The sequence below is a fragment of the Crocodylus siamensis genome, chromosome 5, assembly GCF_052110815.1.
Source record: "Crocodylus siamensis isolate JL-2025a chromosome 5, ASM5211081v1, whole genome shotgun sequence".
In the NCBI taxonomy this organism is placed as follows: Eukaryota; Metazoa; Chordata; order Crocodylia; family Crocodylidae; genus Crocodylus; species Crocodylus siamensis.
The window spans coordinates 54,968,239-54,991,684 of NC_143399.1; the positions used below are offsets into that span (position 1 = coordinate 54,968,239).

The following is a 23,446-nucleotide window of genomic DNA, read 5'->3' on the forward strand; positions in this document are numbered from 1 at the left end:
TATAGCATGCACAATACCCTAATTTAAAAAAAAGTCTGACTTCAAACTACAAAATTTTACAACTTTTTTTCACCACATGGGTATCAATGTAATTTGAAAAATTTCAGGGTATTTTAATATAAATTGGCCTTCTTTTCAGTGGAATAATGTGTACAAGTCAATGTCACGTAAAATATGTATGTACATACTGTGTGTGTATCTATCTTTTTCCAGGGCTATATTATGCAGATCTTACTGCCTACTATTAGCTAAATTCATTGCTTGGAATAATATCACTGATTTATCTGAGCAGGAGTCTTTAAATATCAAACAGAAATTGGACCAAGAAAATACATAGCATGCTAACTAAATATTTTCCTTCTCTTTAACTTAGTGTCTAAATGCATGACCAGCCACTCTGCTTGTTACATTAACCTCTATAAATAGTACAGAGTTTTTTATTTTCTCACTTAAAATTTTACATCTGACTATTAATTGGAATGGTATTCTTTTGAAGAATGGAAGGAAATACAGCACTACAAATATTTAACATCGCTATTAATTTTTAAGTAATTTAATTATTAAGTTTCTATAGCAAAAAATAATATGTAGCTGCCCAGTAAGAAATCAGAAAAGGGTAAATGTGGATTTCAACATCTAATCTTTATGTAGCAGGAATCAAATTTTCCCTGCTGGGGACCTGAGGCCTCCATTGATTTCCTGCCTTACTGTCAGGAATTAAAGCACTAAAACCATTTATGCTATATGCTTTAAAAATAACTTTAAACAGAAAACAATCTTAACATTTTGTTTTTGGGCTTTGCCTGTATTCTATCCTTAGTCCAGTTCTCTTACACAGAAGGCCAACTGGGACATAATGGACTAAGTATAGCTTAATTTTCTTCCCTATCTGGCTTCTATTCATAACTATATCACTTACTGTGAGCCCTTGGACAACAGTCTTCATATCTTAGCATAACCTATCCTCTATTTAAGAATCAGATAATATGTACTCATCTCTATAGAAAATGTTGTGATGAGAAGTGTTTTTAATGATCCCTTCCCCTCCTATATCTCTCCCCTGCAATCTCCTTTCCTTCTTGATACACACACATGTACAGTTTTTGTTGTTCAAAATTATTCTTGTCTTCAGTATTGTGTTACATGTTATTTCTTGATTGCTTCTTGTCATTTCAACTCACTATCTGGAGTCTTTTTAGCTTGTTCTAAATGTTTAAGTTTCCTTGCTCATATTTAAGGATGCTTTACCTGTGGCCCTGTGCATTTCATTTCCAGAAGTGGAAGCTGTTAGCATGCTAAGTGTGGATTTCACTTAGTGGGGGTAATTCTCCAAGGTATTTCCAGCTTTATATCAATCCAAAATATATTATTTGTGGCAAGCTGTTCCATGAGACATCTGTACTAAGATACTCATTGCATGCATCTACAGGAGACACTGACTGTACAATCACCTGATACTACTGAGCAGTAGCAATGCGTGGCAAAAACCGTGGTGAGATGCTACCGTGCAGTAGTATTAGGCTACTGCACAGTAGCATCACTTAAAAGGTGTTACTGTTCATTTATTACTGCATAAACTCCAGTTACTGCACATTTATTTAGTACTTTCTTATACAAGTACTAAATAAACGCACAGGAGCGTCTTGTGTAGATGTGCCCACTGATGATTAGGATCCTCAGAGACAACCAACATTTATTTTATGCTTTAGTGTAGGGCAGGGATCCAACAGTTCCTACATTCTCCCAGTACTAATACTGATTCCCTCTCTAACCCTTTCAGGCAACCAATTTGAAGTGTAATTCTGCTCTGAAAGCTAGCTGCAGAAATGGCACCATAATTATGATGGTATTCATCAGTTGAGAAACCAAAAAATAATCCTTTTGTTAATGGGAATCCTTGCAAATAGGCATTCTCCTGGTACTGGACATTGTACTCAATTATAAAGAATATATATACTGCCAGTGGCACTTGTGGAACTTCAGTTTGTCCTGACTTTCCTCTAGTTTTAGTTCTGTGATCAGATTAAGATTGTATCCTAGTATTGGACAAGTACAGTTGTCACTGAAGACACAATCTGGCCTTTTAGAATATTCATTACTATTGCTGATGAGCTGGCAAGAAACCATCCTGACTTGTATATCTCAGGTTGAACTTTCAATGCAGGCTAGCAGTCAGAAAAAAAATCCTTTCTGGAAGTTGAAAGAAAATAAAAGTATACAGCCATGTGGTGTCATCTTTAAAATTATTCAGAACAGAATTTGTCTTAAACCTCAGTGTCTCGGACGTAATGTGTATATCTCCCTGTGTAATATGGGGATGTATCTCTCTTTATTTTTTTTTGCAAAATATTTTGAAATTTTAAGATTTTATGTTCAACTTAAAAATGTTTAGCATCCCGAGTGCAAAGAAAAGCTAACAAAACAGTTAGAAATAAACAAGTTATGTCAATCTTAGTTTTATAGGGGGGTTTTTTGGGGGGGAGGAGGGGTTGCTATCCTCTAAGACTTTTTTTCCCTGATGGTGAGCTCCGAATAGTAAAACACATGTGCTAGCAATAGAACAGATTCAATCGAAATAACAGGTTTTGCTTAGCGATGGACCTGAACCAACTCCCTAGCTCACCATACCCTCCCAATAGGAGAAGCTTTAAACTTCCATTAGTTTTCAAACCTAGTGACTGGCTCCAGATCCAATCTGCACAAGTGGTCCCCATTTTTCCCATTGTACAGCTACTCACCCTCCAGATCTCAAACCCCCTTGAACGTTAGCATCTGTGAATCTGACTCTGCATTTTGAAACACAGGCCCAGCTCTAATTTGAATCCAGTGTACTATTTCAGTTATTGCAACCTTTAGCTCAGCACTCTACATTGTAGTAACATATATAAATGATGAATAGCTGCACAGATTAACACAGGATGGCCCAATCAAATTCCCAGATAAATCAATGGGATTTGCCGCTGATTTCCATGGGATCAGAAACACACTTTATATTTTCTCCCTATACAAATATGTTACTTCTTTCTGATTTAAATTTTAAAAAAAATCTTATTACAAATCACATTAGGATTGGACTAATACTACTACTTCCAAACTTGGAAAATAGCCAAGAACTTGATCAAAAACTTCTCTTTTAGGGCCTGATTCTACTCCTGTTGAAGGCAGTGGAAACACTCCCATAGATTTCAGAGGGATTTAGATTGGGCCTGTAGCTCATCATAAAAATGAGTGAGCAAATGGATTCTTTAAGAAGAAAAATTCTTTGTCAGTCAATGCTTCCTTGCTTACTTCTGTGGTTTGGCAATGTTTACACTAGTATTGTGTGATTTTAGATTTATCAAGCTGTGCAGGGAGATGTGGGGAAGGGTATTCTAGAGAGGATGACTGCCATTGTGATTATAACTGTCAACACTTCATGGAATGCTGTCCTGATTACAAGAAAGTCTGCACTGTGGGTAAGTGCTCAAATCCCAGCCAGTTTCTCTGATGAGGAGCCCTGCTCCTAGTTATTTAATACCCCTTTTGCAACACTGCCTCATTCTTTCTCTGTGTTTACATGTTTCCTTTCCTTTACCGTGTCTTCTTTTTTCTTGTTGTATTGTGACTCCAAAAACCCACTTAATGGCCGCTTAAAACAACATTATCTGTTTACATGTACAATAATGGGAAGTTACCAAGTAAAGTGCTCAACTTTTAAAAAGAACAGAGCAGTGTGCCATGGAAGCATTTTACTTGCTGCTTCCTTTCTTTCACTTGAAACACAATTAGGGCTTCTTCTACTGAGGTTGGGGGCTGGGCCTGAGATGTTTGTTTGTTTGTTGTAACATTTGTTTAAAGCAATTAAAGAGGTAATAACAAATCTAAGATTTTCTTAATGGAAGAACATGGCCATTCCATCCAGATTTGTAATTCTATACGGGAATAGTTTCAGTAACTCTAGGGTCAACAGGCCTGAATCAAAAGCTCCGTGAAGCCAACAAGGAATTTTGCCATTAACTTCAACGGACTTTGCATCAGGCCCACAATCTGTTACTGGTTTATGTTACTAGCCTAAAATCACTAAGGAATGCAAAACGATAATCCACTTAAATAATCTTAATGTGACCCAATGATTTCTAAAGAAACATGATTTAAATTTTCCCCCTTGAAAACACACTTCCTATTTCCTGAGTTCATATTGCTGGAGTTGTATGTAATCAATGTGTAAACAACACTGCAGATATGGCTTATTCAGCTTGTGCTAATAGGGCGTTATTAAATCAGGTTTACTGTGATGCAGCAGTGTACAGAATTTAAAATGCAATACATTAAATGGCAAGTCTAACAATACTAAATAAATCTAGGACAGACTTACTCCTTTTAACAGTACAGAATGATTACTTGCTATCTGCAGGAGACAAATAGTCATACGTACCGGTACCACAACCCTTGAACATATCTCTTACTATAGAGATAGTCTTACTGAAGACGCTTGGATCTGGTTATCGCGCTCATAAATATGAACCTAAGTGCATCATGTATCAGGATAAATCTGATTTGAATACGAAGAAATTTTTATTTACTCAGCAACTCAGTGTTATTTAATTTCTAAAAAATGATAATTTAATTTGAAACTAAATACACCTTTTCATTATAAGGCCAATTTATTTATTACGGGTCAGATTGAACAGGCAGGTTTTTTGGTATTAAGCAGTTAAAAATTAAGTGTATACGCTAGTGAGTGCTGCAGCATGATTCTGCCCTCTGGCCATGATCCAGTAAAGTATATGCTTAACTTTAAATATATAAGTATCGTGTGAGCAGACAGAATCCCTATTGCCAAAAGGACAGACAGATATTATAAATGGTATTATTACATATACTGTAAATACATATGATGTTAATAAACTATCAACACTAAGGGTCAAATTTTACCCTGATTATGTAATTTGCATGCCCTTTTGATGTTCAGAAAAGCTCAACACATACTTTGAAGCAGATAATTTGGACCTCATTTATTTAGTATGCAACAGAAGAAATGTAATGGCTTCAGTTATTAAAGATTAATCACTAATGGATTATTAGGAATATAGGGTATTAATTATTTTTAATTTCTATGTAATTATATGCTTAAATGCAGCTGGGTTTTTTGTATTTTATTAATAATAATTTGATACTCAAATAACGTAAGGTGAGAACAGTTCAGAAATGCCTTTATATATGATTTTGTTTGCCCAGCCATTTACACATTCTAAAATAGCATTCATTTTAACTGCTTGTTCATGCAAATCCTTTCTTGATATGCATGTTTGTTTGGTTATAGACACAAGTAACTGTGTGCATCTCTTACTACACAGTAGCTTAATAACACTACACAGTAGCATGCTGGTCAAAACATGCTAATACTCTACTGTGCAATATTATTAGGCTACTGCACAGTAAGCATCACAAAAAAGCCATGCACCGGGACTACGGCACGGTAACTATAGTTACTGCACATTTAGTTAGTACTTCATTAAGCAAGTACTAAACTAAATGCACAGTAACTACTGTGCATAAATGGACATGTAGATATGCCCTGTTGTGCAAATGAATTGACATCTATGACAATCTAACTCAAGATAATTTTCTTGTTGAATCTAAATTCAGTACTTATTTGAAAGCATCACTCGGAACTGTAGAAACACTGACTTGCTTAGGGAGAAAATACTATGGAATGGAACCTACTGACAATGAACTCTGAGATAATGGAATGGACTATAATGAAGCAGAGTATAAATTCTCCATTGTTTCAGTACACTACAGTGCATAAATTGCAGCACAATCCAAATATTGCTGAAATTAATGGAATTCTTTACAATAACCAAAATGGGCTTTGAGATCAGACTGACAGAAACCGCTTGCTTGTATGACTTTACTAGAAAAGAATCACCCTGGGTACATTTATATGTGCATAGTAGGGCAAAGCAATAAACTCCAGCACATAATGTGCTGGAGTTTATTGCTTGTAGGTGCTGCGTTTACATGTGCGCCAGGACCACAACAGGTTGAGCTGGGTTGGAGCAGTCCCAGATGACAGGTGGCCCTGGGGGGGGGTCAGTCTGCCAACTAGGGCTGCTCCAACCTGGCTTAACATGCTGCGGGGGTGCTGGCTGAGGCACGATTGTGCTCCAGTGTAAGGCTAGCTAGCAGGCAGCCCTCTCATTGAAGCACTCTCATACCCCAGCCAGCTGGATCAGCGTCTACACATGTGCTGCTGTGCACAAATACCCTTTGCAGCAGGATAGTACACGTACAACTTGCTGCAGAGTATATTAGTTTCCTGTGGCCTACTAAGACCACACATGTAGGTGCTGAGACATAAACATCTCATGTAGCTGTGCTCATTTACAGTAAACATCTCAAGTAGATGTGCTCACTTTTGAATGAAAAAAAGGCTAGATCATAATGATGAGTCCTTTGCTTTGTCCTGCGTAGAACTCTCCTGTAGAGGACGCTGCTTTGAAGCTTTTGTAAGAGGAAGAGAGTGCGACTGTGATGCAGACTGTGAAAAATATGGCAAGTGCTGCTCAGACTATAGTAAGCATTGTAAAGAAGGTAAGCATAAATTTCCTTCATTTTTGTATTTTATCTATACTTATATTAGAACCAGCTACCTTATTTTTGTAATGGAATATTAACTTCTCAAAATTTTTATTTGATACTACTCACTACTTATTTGAAAGAAATATTGCCATTAGTTTTAATGGGAAAAGACAGGTCAGTTTTTCATTAACAGAACTCTGATAGATAGTTCCTAACAAATGGGAATTATGGGTATCTCACCAGTGCCTCTGGACCATGATAGGGCATGTGGCAATGAAACATGGCCTGCCCATTCTGTGTGTGCTACACCCTAAAACAGGTGTAATGTAGCTTCACTTATGTAGTGTTACGCCAATTGTTACACTCAGCTTTAATGGTGGGAGAGAGGAGGTTGATTGACTAGTGAGACCATTCCAGTTACAACTCAAAAGCTTTATTAAGATATACAATAGCAAATACTGATTTGTATCAGTAAAGACTATGCTTACATTGTCCTGGATTCAGGGAAAAAATAGGTCCACCGGCCAGGCTTCTCTGTTCTCCTGGGAACTTAACTTGTTTTTTTTAGCCTATGACCAATAGTTATAATTGGTTGGTTATCCTATTCTAATAATGGCCATTGATTGGTTTTGTTTGAATGTCTTTCTTTCACTGAAACTTTTAGAACTAAATCTCTTGTCAGCTTGGAAGACTTGGGAAAGTAAAGAGGGAGGCCCTCTTATCTCCTTTTCTTGTTACTTCTTTGTTCTAGTTCAGGATAGGCATCACCTGGGTGCCAGAGCACAGCACGTGAAGACATTTTGCTTGGCATGCATGCCTTAGGGTGGATAGCGGGGAGGGGGCCAGGGCTGTGCTGCCACAAAAAGGATCAGGTGCCTTACAGCTCCTCCACCATCCACCCTACAAGTTGAGGTTGTGGGTGGTTTTGGCATTCTACCCAAAAACATTGCCAAGCCCTGTTCTAGTTGATGATCTTTGACAAGGCTGCTTTGTTTCTACAAATCATCTAGGCAAAAATGCATCTATTATAGCAAAATAATATTTAATATGTTTGGTCATTCACTACTTCTAATATTTTAAGATAAAGCCATAATATAATGCATTGTTTAATTATGCTTCGTTAGACATGTTGATGTTATTTGCTGTCCAAGCTGGTTGTTACATCTGCAAAGATTCACACTACAGTAACTCAGGCACAGGCTATGAGGCCTTCTGCTGCTTAGCCAAACTTTGCAGCTTATCACTGCTACATAGATCAAACTTAGGCACAGAGGTATGGCTTACAGTAGCTTTATTAGTGAAGCACCCAGGGCAAAACAGTAACCTTGCCTGAGACAATGAATTTACTGATATACACAGTGTCACTTCAAAATGGGTACATTTCAGGGTTTAATGTGTGCGGAGTGGCCACACCATGCTTTGCTCAGACATCTTCCAATGCACATGTCTTCACAGGCAGAGAACCTAGCAACGTTCTTCTACCTGAACATAACTTTTCTGAACTACCTATTTCTTATTACCTAACTACTAACCTCTTCTAGACTAACTACTTTAAGCTACTTACTAACTCTAACTGTTCATGTTCTCAGACAATCCCCACCTATTGACTTAAAAACCACAAGTCTATTTGTGAAACAATTTTCTATCTGGATTTTTCTTTTCCTAGAGCAGGAGTTTTACAAAAGCATATTTACACAGAAATGCTAAAAACTATCAGGAAGAAAAGGTTGGCCTACAACCGCCAAAAGTTGGCCATAGACCCTTGCAAAGGCAGTAGCAGGACTTAGTTCTTTAGTACACATTGTTCTTTGTCTCCATTCCTGTACATGGTGAGACTTGTGGCATGGAAACGCTAAGATACTACCAGCAGCAGCTTGCTTGCTGGCCGCAAAAGCCACAGTGCTCAGTTATGGGATATGGCTGCGAGAGATTTAACACAGGACTCTGCCATCATGGCAGCTACATGGCATGAGCAGTGCCTTCAGGCTTTTCTAGTAAAGAAAACAGCTTCCCTGCTTAAAACAGGCACCCCAATTTAAGGTGCTGGTTTTGGGGGAAAAAAGGTATGTCCTGCATGTGACAAAATATGGTGTTCTGTACCCAATACTGTGGAATCTGATGATGACTTACCAACTTAAATGAAACGAGGACCTGATGTGAATCCATTAGTTCCATACAAACAAGTTTACATCACAAAAAAGCACCATGATTGTCAAGACTAGAATATTAAGAATTAAACAAATATGGAGGCTGAATTTCTTCCCTAATCTTTGAGGTGGTTCCTTCAGATTAGGGTTCTGCTACAATATCCAGGTTATGTGGAAAGCCCATTCTGCTCCTTCCCAAATTGCAGCTGTGCTGTGTGTAAAAAAAGAACTTCATTTTTCAGGGATATCCACTTTCAGGAGTGTTAAGGCATAGGTTTAATTAAGTATATGATTAATGTCAGTCCCATGAGCAGTGCCATCCCATTTTGCAACACCCTTCAGTGTATGCTTCTTGCTTACTTAAATTTTTTGTTGAAAATGAATTAAATATTGGCAGCCCGCCTAAAACCTTGAGATAAGCAGCAGGTATGGGAATGTGTATTCCAAGAAGAGAGAATCACCCTGGCATTATTGCAGCAATTCTAAAGTGTCAGTTTAAAAAACAGCATATACATTGTGCCGATATCTTTTTAAAAATATGCTTCCAATATCTCAGCTCAAAGACATTTTTAGCCAAGCACCCCTAATCCTTAAGGTCTTGCTCTAGTGTCGTAACTACTTAGTTTTGCTGCTCATTCATACAGGAATTGTAATCTCCTGTGCCTCTTGTTGAAGATGGGCCACTGTGCAGCAAGGAATGCAAGAATTATGAGACTAGGAGTAGAGCAAGGGAGAGGAATATGACTCTATAGTCAGCAATAAGGAAAGTCACCAGAATTTCTTGGGCTCCTATCCCTGTTGACCGAACTATTTCCAGTTTTATTCAATGCCTATGTAATGTAAAAATGCAGAAAAAACCTGAAGGGACCAGAACCTAGGATTCCCTTCTCTTGGATGAATAGTTTAATCACCATGTTCTCTGTTTTGTTCTCTTTGCCAGTTAATCTTGCATTTCTTGTTTCACAGTAGTCTAGGTTCAAGAGGAGGGATGGGTAGTGTCTGTAAGGGTAACCGTTGCTTCTGTTTTATACCAGACCATCCGGTTTTTCAACCTTTTGTCCCCTGTCCACTTCTAAATGAGGAATAGATTGCAAAAAGTCCTGTTTTACAGTTCATTGGTGGAAATACATGTCAATCATTTTCCCTTACAATTCTATTGGCTGTGCATAGAGGGAGGGCAGTGCATAGCTGGGAGCAGCAGGGTTCTGAGCTAGCCAGGGAGAGAGGGAGGTGGCCTTTTTGTGGTGGCCCCACCCCTTGCTGTTGAATGGCCACACCTCTCACTGCTGATTAGGTGAGGAAGCAGTGGCCCTGTCCCTCACTGCTGACTAGCTAAGGGGGCCAGTGTTTCTCCTCTCTCCATCAAGGGGATATCCTGTATTCTGGGGATGGGTCAATGGCCACCCTAGTGACTGGATTAGCATACCTACCCCAACATGTGTAACTCCACTCATAAGGGGTAAAAGATGAGCATTCATAGATTTCATAGACATTAGGGCTGGAAGGGACCTCGGGAGATCATCGAGTCCAGCCCCCTGCCCAAAGGGCAGGAAGTCAGCTGGGGTCATAGGATCCCAGCAAGATAAGCATCCAATTTACTCTTGAAGGTGTTCAGTGTAGGTGCTTGAACCACCTCCGCTGGCAGACTGTTCCAGACCTTGGGGGGCTCGGACAGTAAAGAAATTCTTCCTTATGTCCAGCCTGAAATGGTCTTGCAGGAGTTTGTGACCATTCGACCTCGTCATCCCTTGGGGCGCTCTGGTGAACAGATGTTCCCCCAGATCCTGGTGGTCACCCCTGATAAACTTATAGGTGGCCATCAGATCACCCCTGAGCCTGCGCTTTTCCAGGCTAAAGAGTCCCATGGCTCTCAGCCTGTCATCGTAAGATCTGTTTTCCTGACCTCTGATCATGCGCGTGGCTCTCCTCTGCACTCTCTCAAGCTTCTCCACATCCTTTTTGAATTGTGGAGCCCAAAACTGGACGCAGTACTCCAGCTGCGGCCTCACCAAGGCCGAATACAAGGGGAGAATGACGTCCCGGATTTGCTCGAGAAGCATCTATGGATGCAAGCCAGCGTTTTGGTCGCTTTACTAGCCACAGCATCGCATTGCAGGCTCATGTTCATCTTGTGGTCAATGATGACCCCCAAGTCTTTTTCTTCAGTAGTGCTAACCAACGTAGCACTGCCGAGCCTATAAGGGTGCTGCAGGTTTTTCCTCCCAAGGTGGAGAACCTTGCATTTTTCAGTGTTAAACACCATCAGGTTCTCGTCTGCCCATTTGCTGAGCTTGTCCAGGTCAGCCTGGATCACCCGCCTATCTTCTGGCGTGGATGCTTTGCCCCAAAGTTTGGTGTCATCGGCGAACTTGGCCAGTCCACTCCTGACTCCAATGTCCACATCGTTAATGAAGATGTTGAACAGTATGGGTCCCAGGACAGAGCCTTGAGGGACCCCACTGGTCACAGGGTACCATGATGAGTAACTGCCATCAATCACAACCCTCTGGGTCCGACCACGGAGCCAGTTTCCCAGCCAGCGGATCGTGGTGGAGCCAAGGCCACAACTGGGCAGTTTGGCCAAGAGGTGATCATGGGATACCAGATCAAAAGCTTTTTTGAAGTCAAGATATATGACATCAATCTCTTCTCCCTTGTCCAGGTGATAGGTCAAATCACTTGTAGTTAAGGAGAGCCTAGAATGTAGGTCATACTTCCAGGCTTTTTGGCAGCTGTGCCATAGCTTAAGGCCCATCCCCTCCCTGAGTGCCACTCTGATCCCTGCCTCCCAGAAGTGTACCTGGTACAGTCTGCACCCTGGGGAGCCAAAATGGAAGCAGAGAAACTTGAGCCTTAGGCTGTGCAGAGTGGAGCAGGGTCAGGGCACTGCTGTGATAGAGGTGTCACACTAAAAGCCAGGCTAACCCTTCCCTAGCCACACAACAGCCACCATTTTATGTGGTGAGCAAGGATTCAAAAGCCCCAAATTCAGTGGCAGATGCAGGCAAGGTTCCCTCCAAGGTGTCCGCGTGTGTGGCCACACACAATTTAATAGTGCTGTGCACCCACCTGGGGAGGAGCTGGGCTGCGACACTGCAAGGCAAGGTGGGGGCTAGGGGCTGGCATGGTCTCTCCTCATTCCTGGAGTGCCTCCTCACTCCCAGGGCGGGGGCTGGGGGCTGCCACCAGGAAACTGCTTTACTCCCCAGCCCTGAAGCCATGCATCTCCTCACCCCCGGAGGGGTGGTGGGGGCTGGGGCTGGCACTGGCACGGGCTCTGCAGGTGCCGGGGAACTGCTTCACTCCCCAGCCCCGAGGCCCTGTGCCTCTTCACTGCTGGAGGTGAGGCAGGGGAGAATAAAATTTTATTCTTCTGAAGAGCCAGAAGGCCCTGTCCAGTCCTTTGTTCTTATATAATAGTTCTTTTACTTATAGCTACCTATTCTTGGCTACTGTCTGGCGATTCCCTACTCTGAGACACTTAACTTTATTCACTAGTTTAGTACCACTGGTGATCTTAGGCCAGTGGTGCTCAAGCTTTTGGCCCCATGGGCCAGATGAGTTGCAATCCAGCCTATGGACCAATCCATTGGGATTGGGCCCACATGGCCTAATTAGGCCTTGTGCTACCTCTATTTATTCCTGTGTGCTTGGATTGGGAGGTGAGGCAGGGGAGAGCTGGGCTCTACCAGCTCTGGGGAACTGCTCTGCTCCCCAGCCGAGAGTCCATGTGCCTCCTGGCTCCTGCAGCAGGGACACGTGCAGAACTTGGCTTCCCTAGATCTCAAGTGCATGGGGTAGAGCAGGATGGTGCAGAACCTGGGTCTGCATCACAGGAAAAGGAGCAGGCGCAAGGAATCATTCCTAACCACGATGATGTAGTTTGGGGGAGCTGGTTACAGCTGTGTTAGTCTAAGAACATAGGCAGACAAGGTGCTTTGGGTAAATTATATCAGATTTACCCAAAGCACTTTGTCTAACCATGACATAAGATTTCTGCATCATGTATGGGAAGTCCCATACATGAACTGCTCCACTCCCCAGCCCCCAGCCTTGTGCTTGAAGGACTATTGCAAAAATCCATTGCATGAGGATTCTAGTCTATTAGGCTTAGCATAGTCTGGATCCAGACTTAGCAAGAGGGGGAGGCAGGACCCAAGTGGCACGCTCACAGACCGAAGTAGTGTGCTCATGGACCAAAGAGGTGCACTCGCAGATCACTATATCTTAGAGGGAACATTGGATATAGGGCCAGGGAGGGGTTAACTTGGCTCTTGGTGGTGATACCTAATACCGCCTATAATAGCAGTCTCCTGCCTCTGCTCCTTTCCACACAGCCCCGCTGCCTGCATTCCAGTAGGCTGCCCAGGGCACGTCCACTACACGCAGCAGTTGCCCATGCCATTTGTGGCACATGTGCTATACATGACCATCATAAAAAGGAAAAATAAAGGTTAAACAGCGAGATGCTCAGGAGCATGGGACTGGCAGGGGCCTCATAGACAACCATTTTTTGTTTAAATTTTCCACTTCAGTCCCTCATATCTATCATAGCTACAGGACAACTTATTGAAACAAAACAACCTTACAACATGGCACAGGTAAGAAGCAAACGACAAGGCTGCTTCAGATGTCTTGCCTCTGCAATGGTAGAGAAGTCATTAGGCCAAAACATGTTCAAATGATCCTCGGGAGAGGACCATTTTGCATGATATAGAAAAAGGCAAGAATCTCCACAGTATTTGAAATATGACCAGATTAGTTCAGTTGTTTAGGCCATGGTGCTAATAATGCTGAGGTCTTTGGTTTGATGTCTATATGGGATACAATACCTGTCCTGTCTCAGTCAGGGGTTTGGACTAGATGACTTCTTGAGGTCCCTTCCCACCCTACTTCTCTAGGATTTCCTTCCTGATGCAGAACTGGAAATGAATTTGACCTTGAGTGGAAGAGCAAAACCTTCTAGCCAGGTTACCTGAAAAGTTTCTAAGTACCACCAGGAACAGCAGTGCAACAGTAATTCAAACTCCATCCTAGAGCTGTTATCTTTAAGAGGAAACCAACACCCTCAAACTGGTACCTCCCAAAAATAGCTTAGAAGCCAATAGAGCAATCAAACAAGGGACACATTCCTTCTTGGCCCTTATAGAGAAAAACAGAAACCCGGAAGCATGGGGATACCTCCCACAAGGAGATCAAGCTTCCTTTCAATGCTATCATGGGAGTACCCAGTGCATGAACCTGCTTACTATGTGCTCCAAACACACCTTCTCTTGTCATAAAATGTCTTCTGTAGACTGGGGAAGTTTCATCCTGAAGTGATTCAAATTATTTCCTTCTCTCTTTCTCTTTTTGGATGGCCATCCTAAAATTTTATTCTTCTGAAGAGCCAGAAGGCCCTGTCCAGTCCTTTGTTCTTATATAATAGTTCTTTTACTTATAGCTACCTATTCTTGGCTACTGTCTGGCGATTCCCTACTCTGAGACACTTAACTTTATTCACTAGTTTAGTACCACTGGTGATCTTAGGCCAGTGGTGCTCAAGCTTTTGGCCCCATGGGCCAGATGAGTTGCAATCCAGCCTATGGACCAATCCATTGGGATTGGGCCCACATGGCCTAATTAGGCCTTGTGCTACCTCTATTTATTCCTGTGTGCTTGGATTGGGTCCTGTGCTGCCCCATGCACCCAGTTTAGTGTGCAAGGCTACAACCTGCAGAGCTCCCTAGAAACCTGTGGCCAAATAATATGGTGCTGGGGGCCAGATTTGACCTGTAGTCTAGGGGTTGAGTATCCACGGCCTAAGCATTTAATTCCAGGGTTTCAAGTAAACTCTGGGGTCCAGGCATTTAGACATTACCACAACGCTTTTAAGTACCCTAATCAAAGATTAGGTTTCCCTTGTCTTTTGCTTTCTGCTTCCTCAGACTTCTAATATCATACTATTTTAGTTAGTGCCTAAACAACAAATATTACTGATACAACTGCAGAAAAAATCAGGTTAAAAACAGAGAATTTTTTTTCCCTGCAGAATTATTGCTTACAAGAGTATTTTGTTATATTTAAGGACCTACCTAGAATGTGGTGGAAGTGCACTGCATAGTGGCTCTTTTAATTATTTTGTTTTAGCCACATGTCTATCCCCCCTTCCTACATCCTATTATGGATTGGTGGAGGGGCCCTATTGGCCCTGCTGCTTGACACTCACTGCTCATCAGGCAAGAGGCAAAAATTGTGATTTAAAATATGCTGCGGTTTAAAAATTTGCCTCTCAGTTGATCAGCAGTAAGCGGTAGGGCCGCCAAGGCCCCTTGGCCAATCAGCAATGGAAGGCAAAAACGGAGGCATAGTTAAAACCATCTTTGCCTCCAGGCTGATCAGCAACAAGCAGCAAGCAACAGGGGCCCTTCCACCAATCAGCAGCAAGGTGTGGTGGGCAGGCACATGGTGAAAATAGCAAGATTAAAGGACCTGGACTTCCACCACAATTTAGATAGGTCCCTAAGTACATGCTTTTCAAGACCAGCTATGCTACATTTTGTTTATGGTGAATACTTTCATTCTACTTTTCCTAATTTCCTAAAAAAAAACCCAATTGTGTCATTGATCTGTGATTTCCATTAGTGTTACACTGCAAATGAGAAAAATTGAAAGGAAAAAAGTATTCTGCTGAACAGCTTTGACACATTGCTCAGCTATTCCCTGTTTAGATTAAGTGCCTACCAATGATAGCACTGGTATGCTACATTCTGAGATCACAGAATTTTATAGCATTATTGTAGCCAATTTTGTGAATGAACAGTAAAACAAAGAACATAAACATTATGCAAAAATATATACTATTGGACTCCAATAATATTTCAATTGAACAGTATTTTAACCAGTCTCTCCCAGTCCTCAAAATTTTTTTCTAGTATTGCAGTTATTTAGTTTTGTTGCTCACTTGTACAGTAAGTTATATTGCAGCATTTTTGGTTCCAATGTCTGTCTGTGTGGGTGGAACTGAGGACATTCCACTACAGTCTCTGAAACATTGCACCAACTTATTTACAAGAAATGAATTTCTGTTCTGCTGCTTTTGAATCTTTCTTGCATTGCAGCTGCTAATTTTCTATACCTAATGACATAGTCATCAATTCTTATTCTCGAGAATAAGAATTCTTATTCCAATTCTGCTTCCTGTTTTCTCAGCCTTATTTTCAGTTATTTTAAAACAACACATTTTATTGATACAGATACAGAAGGGAGTAGATTAAGAGAATGGTGCTATGCTGCATCATTGGCTATTGGCTAGGAACACTTTTCATCTAATTTTAAAATCCCCTGAACTAGTTTTTTAATTAATATTTTCATTCCTTCCTTTCTATTGTGTTTTAAATCAGTTGCATACATGTGTTCCTACTGGTGGTGCACAGCAAAGGCAAAATTAGAAAGGAAACAATATTCTGGTGCACAGCTTAAGTGTATATCTCAGCTATGAAAAACTTCATCCAATTTAAAATTTTGAACTCAGTGCTCAGCCTGTAGAGTCAATATATAAGTTAAGAATTAAGAACATTCTACCTAACAATGTTAGATTTTGAATGAACCGCAAAGTTTCTTATGAATTCCATACCGATTCATGTTAAATACATCAAAATAGATTTTGTCATCTCATTTTGCAGAGGGGAAGTAGAAAATGATGGTATAGAGGATTACCCAATATAAAATTAGTTCAGTCAATTATATTTTGGCCAGGATGATTTCTAAGAGTTTTGCAAGAGGCTATGGTTACTTGCAGGTGAGTAAGATCAGTACCTGTTTAGAGCAATTTTAAGGTCCCTTTATGCTACCAAAGCAGCGTGTAGCAGCCCAGGGTCCTAGGGGTGGCCATGATCTCCCCTAGCGCCCCCCTACCGTGACAATGTGGTACTAAAGCACCCTCACATCTCGGCCGCCATGGCTTTGATATTAACAATGTATAAGGGAGGTTGCCTTTTGTTCTCTCTGACACAGTGCTCTGATGTATCTCGGTCTTCATTCCATCTTGGGTGATTCAGTGCACCCCAGCCTTATCGGCTATGCGTGGCTCCAACCACCCCTGTACCACACCCCAAGCCTCACAGATGTACCAGACGTTGTTTGGTCGATTTCCCTCTCCGCGCCCCACAGACGCTCCCTGACTTGTCCCATTTTTGGGGCTTCTCACAACTGCCTGCTCTGGGGCTTCTTACCTGAGGGCTCAGGAGGCTGTAGCCTTACCTGGCTCCCTCCCAATCCTCTGCTCCCCTTCTCAGGGCTGGGGGTCAGTGCACCCCTGAATGTTGTGTCCTCTCTGGCACCGGGGTCCCCACGCTACCGTGGAGCCCCTATGAGGCCTCCTCCAACCCCTAATAGCCTCACCCGGTCCTCCAGTGTTATAAAACTACAAACAGAAAACTCAAGCACCTGGGCTATAACATAAAATCTAAGCCACCTAGCTAACCATCATTCAAATCCCTACCAGGGAATTCTCCACCCAGTATCCACAAACAGAAGCTGCTCAGGCCATCAGGCTTCATTTGTTCTGCTTGCTGCAGCACAGCTCCTTCTCCCTTAGCTGCTAGCTGAGAGAGAGAGTACTCACAGCCTCCAGTGTCTTATAGTAATCAGCCCTGCCCCTTCTGGTCAGCTGACTCACCAGGTGTGGGCCCTTAGCTCCTCCTGGTTGCCCCTAGCAACCAACACCTGAGCCCATACTGCTGCTCTTCAGGTAGCAGGCACCTTAGTGCCCTGCTACACAGCATATAAATAGTTCTTTGTGCTAATACTACAGAACGGTTGCACAAATGGAAACTGGCTGTTATCAGACCTTTTGCTACATGTCTCATTCTCAGATCTAAACTCGACTTTCAATTTAGATCCAGGTTTGGGTCCCCAACTTTTTTATGTTTCTTGTTAGAATGCAGCTGCTAACTCACTGAGATCTGAGTGCCAGTGTGTAAGTCTATGCATACATTAATGCACTGTAATTATGGTGCATTAAGTTTAGTACAAGTAATTACAGGTGCTACCCCAATGCACCATAATCAGTGCTACTGCTCATTAGTGCCAGCGCATGTTTTTTTGGTGCCACTAATAGCCAGTAGACTAATTCTACTGCACATTAGTGCATTGGCATGGGTTTGCCTGCCATGCTAATGCATAGTAGAATTAATCTACTGTGTTTGAAGCATCTCATGTGGATGCCCCCAAGTATATCTGAACCCAAGCTCTGGTTTAGCCTTAAAACTGAACCCCTTAGTGGGCTAGTTTTGTAACAGGCTCTCACATTGCGTTGTTGGTGCAGGTCTACTTAAGTTCTCTAATATTTCACAAGAAAAGTATTATTTCCAGAAGCCTCCTTTAGGAAATCATTATTTATGTGCAAAATTGAATAAAAAACTAAAACCTTGACTATCAAAAGGCACTGGGATAGTTCTAAGGGCAGATAATTACAAAAGCATGCTTTTTAGGCTCATGATATTTTAATGATGAGTTTATAAAAAATGAAAATAATTTTCAAAGTTTAGAAAGAAAATCTTTTTATCTTCCAATATTCATGACAGAAAAATGTGCGACTCATCTCAAACTTTCAGGGAAATTTTTTTTTGTCTTAGATTAAGCACATGAAGCTTCAGACTGAAAAGATTTTTGTGCGTGGTTTTAGTTTTTTCCCCAAAATCTGGGGATCTACACAGACAGGAATAACACTGTGCTTGTAATAGAAATGTGTCACTATAGTTCCATATCACTAGATGATGACTATAAGCTTGATGTTGAATGATTAGTGTGAAACTTCCATTAACCCAAAATTCCAATTTTACTTCAGTCCATACTGTGAAATCATCGCCATCTTCCGCAACCACTCCTTTGGTCAACAAGTCAACAACAAAGCGTTCTCCTAAAAATGGAAAGAAGAGGACGCCAAAGAAAGTAGTAGAATCCCATGAAGTCATGGAAGGTAGGAAAGAGCATGAATGCAAGAAGACTGGGTGTTACCTGAATTAATATTAACGGTCATTTCCCTGTACTGGATGTAAAAAGTTAATATGAAACATTACCAGATGGTTACCAAATTTGGGAACATTCAGATAACTCATTACATCATCTAGTTTTCAGGGAAAACCTGAATGACTTTTTAAGATGTATTCCAGTTAATATAAATGTTAAAAAGATGTGATGATCTCTTCTTGTTCCCTAGTAGATTTTCATCCACATCCCAAAAGCATTCTACACACACCAGTGACAGTTTCAGAAAAAGGCCAAGGCTGTAATGATTTGAGTGTTCCAGGTTAGAACAGCAATGAATTGGCAAATCCAGGAAAGGAAACCTAAAGGGGAAGTGTCTGTAGATCCTTTCCAGCCACATGCATACAATTTCAGAAAATACCCCTAATCCATTCTTTCTCAATGGAAAAAACAAAGCATACTTCCTCCCCCAGTGTTCTTTTTATATGATAGTCTACCATTTTATGTCATAACATACTAGATAGAATCAAAACTTGTGTGGATCAAAACTTAAGAAATTAAGTTTATGTGAGCTGATTCAGAGACAGAACTTTTACCAAGGATCCCCATCCAATTTCTGTATATCACAGACATGGGGACGAGATACAGACCTATTCTGGATCTGCCCACATGGTATGATTCTTACAGAACAAGTTCAGCATTTTTCCCACAGTGGTCTGTGGAGCACTTTTAAACGGTCTGCAGAGGGTCACTTTTGATACCGTGTTGCCTAAACCCCTCCAAGCAATAGCTCAGCTTCCTATAAACTTGTAGCGATTTTTTGAAAAGTCAAAAAAAGTAATGCTCTGAAACATGTTAGATGTCATATATCTGCTCTAGTCAGATATTCAGGGAAATTTATATGTAAATTCAGCTGTGATAAACACAAATGCTAGACACATAGTGGAACTGACAGGAGGAGGGAACTAAACTACAAGCTATTACAGAGATACCCTAGGCAGAGGGACTAGTAATTGATATTTGTTTGTTTATTTAATATACACAGGCACAAAACTGTGAGTGTGTGTGTATCTGTATGCACAAGTCTGTGTGTGCATGTGTACATGTGTAGGTATATATTTATTTACCATATTTACCTGAATCCAAGACAAGAGTTTTTCCCTCCCCCAAACAACTTGGGGGTGGGTGGGACTTGTCTTGGTTTCAAGTACCAGCTATGGCAGATGACTGCTGCAGCCCTGGCTCCATGCCCAGGGCAAAGCTGGAGCCAAGCCTCTGATTACTTTGGGCTTCAGTGACTTATACGGTAAGGAGTGGGGGTGTGCACCAGGAGGCACACAGGGAAGACTGTGTCATGGGGAAAATGTGGAGGTACTGTTGGGGGGAAGCATGATCAGAGCTATGCTGGGTAGACCACATGGTGGGGGGGGCACATGTGGGAGACCTGTTGTATGTGGCTCGAGGAGAATGTGGTAGAGACTGTGCACCATGCTTCTGCCCACCATTTACCTTCCGCTGTGGCTCTGGCTCTGGCTTGACTGCAGCGCAGTTCAGCCCCGAGCTGCTGTCACTGCTTCTGTCTGGTCAGGCCAGGCTTGCCATTGCTGACTGCCCCAAAGCCAGAAGGTAAGCAATGGGGGTGGTGGGGACATGTAGCCAGGAGGGGCAGGGGTTCAGGGTACAGGCATCAGGGTGGCAGGAAGGGGCAAGTGGCTGGGAAGGGCTGGTTGAGGTTGTAGGCAGCAGCAGAGTGCAAGTGACCAGAGGGCAGGCACTGGCGGGGGAGTGGGGGAGAATGTGGCATGGTCCCCTTCCCCCCCTGCCACTGTTTGCCCTGTTGCAGCTGTGAGGTATGAGGCATAAATTTAAAATAATCCCCAATAATTAGATCCTATACATGGAAAATATAATTATACATATAGAATCTAATTATTTGGGGGGTTGTCTTAAATTTAAAGTCATCTTGGATTTGGGTAAATACAATTTATGCTGCACGTCCCAACAAGGGCTCAGAGTGGCTTACAGTAAGAGAAATAGAACAGCTTAGGGTAACTAGCATAAATAAAAAACAAAATAAACTGAGATTCAGATTCACTAAATAACATCTTAGCCTAAATTTGATTGCTAAATTTCTGTCCAAATAGAAAGGCCTTGCAACACTTTTGAAAGATGTCCAGGCTCCGGTTCTGGAGGCCCTCAAGAGGCAAAGGATTTTAGTATTGAGATACTACTGCTGAGAGTGACCTTCTACACCTTTTCACCAAGAAGGCTTGGTGTACTAATGGTACTTGTAAGCAGGCTGATCATGGCTGACATTAGGGATTGTGATGTGGTGTGAGAGACAAGACAGTCTCTTCTGGATGTAGGGCCCAGACCATTTAGACCAGGGGCGGGCAAAATATGGCCACACCCCCTCACAAACTCCCTCTCCCCGCTGCACACACACACAGTCCCACATAGCGTGCAGCCCCTGCTGCTGGAAGTGGCAGTATGTAGAGGTGCTTGGGATGCTCATGCCCTGTGCAGGTGTTGGCACCCGGTGGTACACAGCTCTGGCTAGCGCTGTGCATGGGGATGAGAAGCACAGCCTGCCTGGCCCGCCTCAATCTTGGGGGCTCCACACAGCATGCGAACAGCTCCCAAACTCGCACAGCACTGGAGGAGGCCCCGTGCTGGAGCTGGCTGCCTTCCCTGCCACCTGTTGTGCAGTTCCTGGGAATCCACTGGGAGTGGAGGGAGGACCACTCCCTCACACCCCACAAACCTCACACACCCACATCCTGCCTCCACAACGCCCTTGCATATACATCCCCCAAGATACCTTATGCACCCCCCACACAGCCACACCCCTTCATACACCTCCCTCAACAGCTCACCAAAATTTGTTAAGCAGTCTTCCAGCTGAAATAATTGCCCACCCATGATTCACAAGAGGGCCTAGGTTTTATGAAGTGGCCCAACATATCAGAAAGTTTGAGAACAACCGTTCTCTTGTTTATTTTTAAATGTCTCCAATAAAGTTTACATGCTCTGAAACATAATTGTCTGAATCTCTCTCCAGGAGACTGAATTAAAATGTCTTTAGTTCCGTGTAGTTTCTGATTAGGTAATGTATATATCAGCACAGTAAAGTCACAACTGGTAAGATGGCTATCTCCTACTAACTGCTGCTTCCATCTGCTGCTAGCCTGAGGGGAGTAGAAGGTGGGGGGCAAGAAAGTTTAAATTTGTCCTGATTCTTTCTTATTAACTACTTTAAGTCTTTATGTTCAACAGCAATTTTGTTGTAAACTGACTCTGCATTAACATTTTGCACAACTCTATTTTGCATGACTTCTGGTTTTCACCAATTATTTTATTTGGCTGCAGAACATTCACAGTCTGAGAAACAGAATTCTTCTTCCTCATCGTCTTCCTCCTTCTCCTCCTCAACAATTCGGAAGACTAAGGCTTCATCAAGAAATGCCAGTGAAAACATCCCCAAAAAGAAAAATAATAAAAAAAATGATAGAGAAGTAAAGGATACCACAAATGGTATGGATTGTGGTGAAATGGCTTAGTGTAGAAATTAAATTAAAACAATAAAGGCCATGCTTGTCACAATGCATGCTTAACTTTCTCCACTGAAAACTTTTAAGACTTTGTCACAAACGGTCAAGACTGTCATGACCCCTACTTTTTTTTAGTTTAGAATCTGATTAAAGCTTAGTGTGTTGACCATAACAATGTGTTGCTCCACTAAGGGCAGTATAGTTTGTACAGGTCCAGAGTCTGTGCACTTTGAGGAACATGCAAGACATTTCTCCGAGTGCACAGATCCTGAACTCCCAGGATCTTAGTGAGGCAGAGATTTTCAGCACAGATAGCATCAGGTGCACCCCATAAACACATAGTACCACCACACCTAAAAGTCCTATGTTTAAACATGCATTCTATAGCTGCATGTATAGTTACCTATTTGGATTAAACTGTCATATAAATGGTTTTGATTAACAAGTTCTGAAAAGCTGACCTATTACACATGGATAGTAGTATGTGGTGAGAGAGAGTTGCTGTTGGCAATTCATGTTGGAATGGCATGACATGGCAGGCCAGTGATGGGACTAACTCGCAGAATTAATTCCAGTACTATCAAACACTTGCAGAACCTATTATCAGTGTTACACAAGATGGTAAGAATCCAGTTTCAGTGTTCGAACCAGGCTGAGTTTTCAAGCTGGCAGTCAGCTAAAAAATGTATTTTTGCTGGTAAACTGGGAGCATATGATATAGAACTCATGAAGGGATAAGGGATACCAAATTTCATATTACCACCTCCAGAGTTGTTTTCAGAGCAAAACCATTTCTTATAGGTTTGCATGGAAAGAGGACCACAATTTAGTCCCATCCTAAAGTTACTAAAGAGTAAAAATCCCCATTTTGCCAATATCATAGTTTTTTCTTTTCTAGTTCTCCGTATCCACCAGAAATACCATCTCCTTTTATATTAAGAAGAAAAACATCTTCTTTCCCATTTAATGTGGCAACTTAAGCAACTAATATGGCAACTTCTTACTAGCAAAACTGTAGATAGTTGAGCTACACCTGTCTTCTGCACAGCCTTGTGCATATTAAGATTTGAAAAGCATTAGGAGCACTTAGATAACTTTCTACCTGTGGGAGGAAAGCTGGACAACTCAATGCACTGGAACTCAGCTTCTTAAGAAGAATGAGAGAGAAGCTTTGCCACTTGGGAGTGGATTTGAAGCATTTACTGACTGAGCAGA

The 23,446-nt window shown here is 41.8% G+C and overlaps 1 protein-coding gene across 1 annotated transcript in view; it reads left to right on the forward strand.

Moving 5' to 3' along the window:
* The first annotated feature begins 1,473 nt into the window (after positions 1–1,473).
* Positions 1,474–23,446, forward strand: part of PRG4 (proteoglycan 4) — a 35,580-nt gene continuing 13,607 nt past the window's right edge. The window contains exons 1-4 of the mRNA XM_090049752.1: positions 1,474–1,492; positions 6,457–6,576; positions 18,541–18,672; positions 22,050–22,214. Of these exons, the coding sequence (XP_089905878.1) occupies positions 1,474–1,492; positions 6,457–6,576; positions 18,541–18,672; positions 22,050–22,214 (436 nt within the window). The remainder of the gene's footprint in view (positions 1,493–6,456; positions 6,577–18,540; positions 18,673–22,049; positions 22,215–23,446) is intronic.